A 7,568-nucleotide genomic window follows, 5' to 3' on the forward strand; every position below is an offset into this window, starting at 1 on the left:
ATCAAAAATATCTACGCGTTTAATATAAATAGGTGGTTATAAAATATATCTATACTTTCCCCAATCTGACAGGTGATTCACCACCTATTTACTGTCATACTGTTCTGTATTAATGTGCTTATAGTACCTATCCTCAAAAGTGAATCGTTTTGGTGTATTTTTTATTAGCATTATTTTTGATGTAGCATGCTTTGAAGAGGTAAAAAAAAAAAGCGCTCTTTATTTGTGACTGTTTACCACCGTGTACTGACAACAGCAGTAGTTCTCTGTTGGACCACTGGGGTTAGTCATCTCTCCTCGTGCATGGCATGTCGCAGGTCCACCCATGTTCCTCCCATTCATGAAGCATCATTGAGCATTTCTGATCAATGACATCATGAAGCCATACCCACAAAGGCTGTTTTGAGGATGTCTTGGCCCCGCTGTCTATCAATCAGTGTGTCTGTCCAGGCTTATGTTTGAATTTATTTTGACTAGTTCTGTTTCAAATGGATCAGCTTTGAGGACAAAATGTGCATGCTTGTTGTCCACTGTAGCTCACACAATACGTTATGTTCCTAATCTCATAATGTTGAGGACAGGAGGCAATAGGCTATAGGTCCTATAACTGTATGGGTGGTTTCAAGTCAATTTGTTTAGTCTGATTGCTTGTAGGATGTTGAGTACTTTTGGGCTTTGCATTTTGATGAATGAATTTATAGCCTAATATAATTTGCTGCGCGTGTAGCACTCTTTCGCGGCACATTACTTGAAAGTCTCGCAGGTGGGAAGCATCTGTTTTCTCACCTGCAAAACATACACATATATCGGCTAAATTTCAATGTTATATTCAATTCACTCCGTCCTTTCACTTCACTTGCGTCAGTGGCGCTTGCATTGTCTGCTCTGAGTGACATGGCGCTCGGATCGTTCCAACTTCCTCCTTGTCTTGATCTTTGGTTATTTATATTCACCACTGAATCACACGTTGCCAAGGATATCACGCGTGCGCAGTGAAGGCAGAGAGAGGAAATCTGAATCATCGGTGAAGCGGAGATGGGGAGACAGTGGAAGAGGGGGGTGATCGTAGAGTGATGGGAGCTGGTTGAGGAAACAAGAACGTGCGATCACTCTCCAGGCTGGTAATGACAGGTACATTTTGATATGATGTCATGATTTTGAGTACTTTTGGATGTTGGATCGTTTTAGCTGGATAGGTTTGTTGCGTACCCGATCTATCAATGCGCTCATCGTCGCGCTCTGCACATCTTCTGGAGTGGCTCGTGCGTAAAAGACAGTCTGACCTTTTGTGTACTTTCTGTGTCATCAGCATCTAGCCTAATTGTTTGCATTTATTTCCTTAATAATGCATGGCAAGAGTGTAAAAAGCAGGTAAAAAGCAGGCCATGTCTTCTTCGTACAATAACGCTGTTGTTATGATCATTAGGCTATTATTATTGTTTTTGCCCTCTCTCTTTCTTTTATGTATTTCTACTTGAACTATTTTGTGGTGTCTCGCTGGGTCGTTGGGGACAGCATAATGTATTACCATGCCGTCACTTATTACGTCTGTGCTCGTATTCCTGCTCCAGTTGGTATGGTTATAATGGTAAGCAGATGTTTGTGAAGGTTATTGGATAAAGACGATGATCTGCGCTTCTGTTCTCTATTTCTGAAACAAACATAAAAGATGTGCTTGTGTTTGACAAACGGGTTTATGGAAGGCTACCATAATACACCTATGATGCTACACATTGTACACGTCACGTGACCCTGTGACGCAAGTGGTTTGAAGGGCTGTTAGTCTGCCTATTAAGGTAAGATGTGGATTACAGATGCCCCGCTTACACTGAGATGTTAGATCAAGCATCAGTATTTGTTATCGCTCAATTTACTTTGCACTGCCAGTGTCCACCTTGGTTCACATTCAAGTAGATGAACCTAAGTGAGCCAAACCTTTAGTGCATGCCACATTCACATGGAATTATGAATCCACTTGAAATTATCCAGTAATGACTGTTCAGATAAAATACAGTGCTTAGCTACAAACAACTCAAGGGCTCTCCCGCAATCAGAGACAGAAATCTGTTTCCAAGCAAACTGACCATTAGTTTGCTGTGTGAAACATCTGATGTAACAAGACAACTGAGGACACATGTGAAGTTAAAGCAAGTTCTTACCACACTAAATGCATGTTTACATTTTATGTGATCACTGAAGATGTTGGCAAAAGTACAAATTATGTCTACATTTTCTATGACTTGTGTTTTCTAACTGATTTCTGAATGATGCAGTCTCGCAAATTATTCAGAACATTTCTAGAGGAAGAAATAACAGTACGCCTCCACCCAGCGATATTCGCGCTGAAGTGGCAGAAAATGTAATATTGCATGGTTTATTTGATAGAGACAGACAAAGAGAATGCATCATTAATCTCAATGTACTGAGGCAGCCATCCCGCCAGTACAGTGTTATGCAACAGTCATGTATCTCAGACACTGTGATCTGAATCTATGCTGTGATATCAGTGGTACTGTTCATCAAAACAAAAGGGCTGGCTAACACAATGTACCACTGTGTACTCATCCCATCGATCTGTTTGTGTCTGGTGCAGATCGACAGCTGTGAAGGATGACGTCCTGCACAGAGATGTGTGGATCTGACTACACGGACCCTGCCCAAGCCACTAGCCAGTACCAGCAGTATGGAGTCCGCTCCTACCTACATCAGGTGCACATATGCTGAAAAAAGTATCTCACAAGTGTGAGCATAAATGTTGTTCTAACGTACTTGTCCTATCGTAGTTTTATGAGGAATGCACTGCTTCCATTTGGGAGCGCGATGAAGATTTTCAGATTCAGAGATCGCCGAGCAGGTGGAGCTCTTTACTCTGGAAGGTAAACATTTATATCAAGTTTCTTCAATTCAGTTTCTTTAATGTTTATGCATTGAGTCTTTGCCTTCCTCAGGTCTGTCTCGCGTTTGGAGCACTGGTCCTGTTTGCAGGCCTCATTGTGGTCTTGGTGGGTTATACAACTCCAGCCAGGATAGAAGCTTTTGGTGAAGATGATCTCCTTTTTGTGGACAGGTAAAGTAATGGTTTACTCCAAACATGCATGGGCTTTACTGTTTGACTTCATTTTTTGGACTACTGAAAAATATTTTCTGTGACTAAAAATTGTCCATTGTTTTTAACAGCCATGCAGTTAGCTTCAATCGAGCACTGGATGTGTGCAAACTAACAGGAGCGATACTGTTCTGTGTGGGAGGCATGTCTATGGCAGTTGGTCTTCTGTTGTCTGCTTTCGCTAAAGGCTACTCGAAGGAAGAGCTCTTTTTGCAGCAAAAGTTTAAGGAGAGGTTGGCAGATCTGCAAGCAACAGTTGGTAAGATTTGACACTACGTAATGTTGATTTTTCTTTTCACAAACTGGACCAATATTGAATATTGTGTTCTGCTTTTTTCTCAGGACCCCCCATTATGAGAGCGCCCACTCCAGGAGAGGGAAAAGTGCCAGTCACACTGTCCAAAGTACAGAATATCCAGCCTTCGAATGCTAAATCAGAGACCTGACACAAACCGTTTGAAGGGGGTCAGTGCAGTGTGTGAGGTTATGTGTGTGACTGTGAGTGCATTTCCTCTGAAAAGGTCAGCTTACATGACGGGTTGTCCTGGTGTCACAACTAATGGGTTCTTATCATTTAATAATGTTTTAAAGAATTCAGCTATTGTTTTAAAGCTTAACTAAACAATATGCCAAGAATACAAAGCACAAATACAGCCGCTGAACTTTTTCTATCAGATTGATTTAAGACTTTGTTGTGACTATTGTTAGTGGTAGATAGTGACGCTCATAGAACACGTAGGCAACTGTAAAATGCACTCAACTGACACAAAACATGCAATAGATTTAGTCAGTCACTGTCTCTTATACAAAGCTTTCAATGTGAACTGAATATGTTTACGTGCTATTTCATTTTGCACTTGTCCAAAAGGAGAGCTTCATGAACATGTGTGTAGGAATATTGGTTTTAGCTAACTTCTAAGTGACTATTCCCTCATTAACCTCATGACATTGTCTAGCAGTAGGTTTTCAGACAGGATCGATTGACTTGACAGTGATGAAAGCAAAACAGGCAGGTGTAGAATACAAAGGTCATTGCACAAACAAATTAAGTTTCTTCGCCAATGGCTATAACCGTGTGCCATTCGAAGCTGTTGTGAGCAAGTGGAAAATGAATACTCGAGACACGTCACCTCCATAAATGTTAAAACAAGCATCTCTGCAAACAACAGCAGGTGTGTTGTGCTCATTTTTACAAGGCCGTCCTGCACCCATTCAAGACTTGAAGCTACATCACACAATAAGCGCATTGCAGATATACAGATATACAGACTTACCAAATAATATGCTGTTTTTTTTAAAAACAATTTTATAAATGTAGTAAATATTTGATTAATTTTCTATATACCAAGGTGTTTTTTTGTTTTTGTTTTTGTTTTGTTTTAGTTGTACAGTAATCACAGTGCTGTAAAATGTAGTCAAGAAAAGCCACTTCTGCAGTCTAAGGCGGCAGTATGATTATGTAAGTTGACCTTTTAACAGTTACTATAGTAATCCAATATTGAAAACATGGAAAACAGTCCTTTTTATTAAAATAATACCTAATACCACGTAATTTGGTTAGAAACTGAAAAGTACTTGATCACAAGCGAAGTGATCACAAAACTAACACAATTTGTGCTTTCCCAGTAGTCCGATTGGTAGTTCGATGTATACATATATAGTTCCTTGCTGTCAGTTGTGAGCTTTCCCTGTATTCAACCAAAGCTAAACAACTTTTCTTCCCCTTAGCAAACAAAAAACAAAAGTATCCCTCAAGATGTATAAATGATGTGCTTAGAGTACTATATTCATCAAATGCATAATATATAAAAAAAAAAAAACTGTCTATTTTTAAATGAACTTAAAAAAAGAATAAATGACTAACATACATTGTGTTTCGATTTTCTGTCTTGTTATGTATTGGGTTTAAATCCTGGACTGAGTGGAGACATTCTGGGTGGGATTGGAGTTTGCATGCTTTTGTTTAGATATGGAGAAAGGTCCCGAGGCGCTGTACTAATACTTGTCGGGCATAATGTAGTGCAAAAACTGACCTATAAGTACAATGAAGTACACTATGAGGTTTTTTTTTTGGATACATGCCTTTCAGTCATGTGACTTTTGTTGTTATGGTTGCCATTTTGAATACAGAAGTAGAATTATGCAGTACTACAACATGAATATCTTTACTCAGGATATAAAAGAAAGAAACTGATTGACAGTGGCATTTTTATGTACTCGTAATCATTGCTTAAGAAGATAACAGTAAAAATACGGCCCCAGAGAGCACACATTTATGTAAAGAAACCAGTGAGTCAGTGTTTAAGATGCTAGCATGCTACCGGTTGGCATTCACGTTCAACAGCTCAGCTCTGACCTCTCCAATAGAAAGCCCTGAATCACACTCCAAACCTTGGCTACAACATGTGGCAGAGGTCAGAGCTGAGCTGTTACTGTAGTATTTCCTCAGTGTTCATAGATGGGAGCCGCACATATGTTTATCATGTTGAAGCCACTGACAGTTGATTGAATATGTCAATGGTTGACAGTTGCTAGCCGGTAGCATGCTAACGTCTTGAGCAGCTTAAACACTGACTCAGACTGAGACTCTGTTAACATGACAAACTGTAAAAATCACAGAGAAATGTTTTCTGTTTTCTCTTTGATGGGTTAATTCAGTCTGAGGAGTGAACCAGATCTTTTGTAAATCCTGCTGTAGCTTGACAGACAGCGCTGCTACGTCTGTGCCACATTTGCTGGTTATATCACATAAACATCCGTCTCTGGGGCCATGTTTTAACTGTTATCTTCTTGAACAATAATTACGAGTACATTAAAATGCTCCTGTCAATCAGTCTTTCATCTTCATCCTCAGTGATATTGGTACAAGTTGTAGTACTGCATAATGCTACTTCGGTATTCAAAATGGCCACCGGAACTATGCATGATGTCATTGGAAAAGCATGTATTGGTCTCAATCCCAAATTTACTGGAGAGGGTTGCATTAAAGGTGTCGTGACTTACTAGACCTGTATGGTATAACTTGCACCTACAGTATATAGTATGACTTTATTCCACCAATTATGCCTTTCGATAGACACTTTATTCAGAGATTAACTAACATATAATACTTGGCACAAATCTAAACCTGACTGTGACGGTAGGCCATCATTTTAACATGAACAGTACTCCAAAGACAGATGTGGTCTGACTACAATTCCTTTATTAGGCTGAAAGTATCACTCTGATGTACCAGGGGAGTCATTTTGGAAGAAGGGGGGCTTTTATTAACAACCCCCAATACACACACACAGGCATACTCTGAGACCTGCAGTAGATCCCACTGAATTGATAGTAACTCCACAAATAGCAGCGCACGGATCATCACCTCCATGACTCACACAGACTGGCCCTTGCTCCTTCTGTCTTTCTCTCCTCCAGCCATGATGTTCCTCCTGTGGGACATTGAGTCATAAAACAGCCGACTGCTCTGATGGTGGGCAGAGAGGCCGTGCACTGAATTAGATCAGACTTCACACTTGGTTTCGCAGCCTGTCTGTGGTGGGAGGCAGGTTTTTATTCAACTCTCCATCATTGGAAATGGCTACAAGGGTGAATGAACGAAGGTGCCGGCCCTTCGTTCATACTGTACATGTAGCAATTGTGCATACTGTTCATGCAGCTGACAGATTAATATTAGGCAGTTACGGCACCTGTGGGAAAAGTGAATAAAAAGGTGCAAACTGCATCACCTTTTGAAGCGTACTATTATGGCCATTAATGTTGGCGTAGTGATCAAATTGGATCTGCCTGATTGGTTGAATGTAATGGTGAAGTGAAGCCCAATCACTGGTCGAGTTTTAGCATTTTTCTCATAGTTTAGTCAAGAGCTTTATTCCTATATTCTATGACTTTTTATTCTTTTATTGTCATTGATTGTTTTATTTTGAGCACTTAGACTGATATTACTCAAGTCCACTGTGTGCATTGTAAGTAAGTAAGTGCTTTATTTGTCACTGTACGACTGTAAAACGAAATTGTGTCCAGGTGTTAGTCCTGAACCGCTGCGACTGAGCTTTGTCACCACTGTGAGCCAACCTGACCAGCATGTTTTTGGAGGTAGGGGAAACCTGGTTGCATTCAGTGCTCCTCTGAAACAGTGCACCGCCTCCTGGGTTTGTCCCCATTTCAGAGCGCGGTGTCCTGCACTGGTCAGCTCCTCCACTACCTTCCTCTACCTCCTGCACAGCTCCCTCCGCTCCACAACAGTCATTCACCATCTTCTGGGGAGAGCCGAGCAGTTCATCTGTTTTATTCTCCAGTGAACGTCCATTAGCCAGCACTATAGAAGGCATGTGTGGCTTAGCTGTGACTCTTGCCCGGATACCTCCTCATTTGTCCCCTTTTTGTTTCCTGTAGCTGGAGATAGTATTAAATTAATTTATGGCTGTGGTACTCAACTGATGGGTCGGGGCCAAAAAGT

General features: G+C 40.7%; 1 protein-coding gene across 1 annotated transcript; it reads left to right on the plus strand.

Annotated features, from left to right (window-relative positions):
• The first annotated feature begins 971 nt into the window (after positions 1–971).
• On the plus strand, positions 972–4,936 carry nrsn1 (neurensin 1). Its single transcript, XM_079560888.1, has 6 exons — positions 972–1,131; positions 2,594–2,709; positions 2,784–2,876; positions 2,949–3,067; positions 3,178–3,365; positions 3,449–4,936. Exons 2-6 carry the CDS (start codon positions 2,611–2,613, stop codon positions 3,550–3,552), a joined length of 603 nt encoding a protein of 200 aa, XP_079417014.1. The 5' UTR covers positions 972–1,131; positions 2,594–2,610; the 3' UTR covers positions 3,553–4,936.
• Positions 4,937–7,568: the final 2,632 nt, after the last annotated feature.

Source organism: Gobius niger (assembly GCF_951799975.1).
Source record: "Gobius niger genome assembly, chromosome: 8".
NCBI lineage: Eukaryota > Metazoa > Chordata > Actinopteri > Gobiiformes > Gobiidae > Gobius > Gobius niger.

Coding starts and splice junctions, on each gene's coding strand:
- nrsn1 (XM_079560888.1), top strand. CDS start 2,611: ATGACGTCCTGCACAGAGATGTGTGGATCTGACTACACGGACCCTGCC. Junction 3,068..3,177: donor GATCTCCTTTTTGTGGACAG/GTAAAGTAATGG, acceptor TGTTTTTAACAG/CCATGCAGTTAGCTTCAATC. Junction 3,366..3,448: donor AGATCTGCAAGCAACAGTTG/GTAAGATTTGAC, acceptor CTTTTTTCTCAG/GACCCCCCATTATGAGAGCG.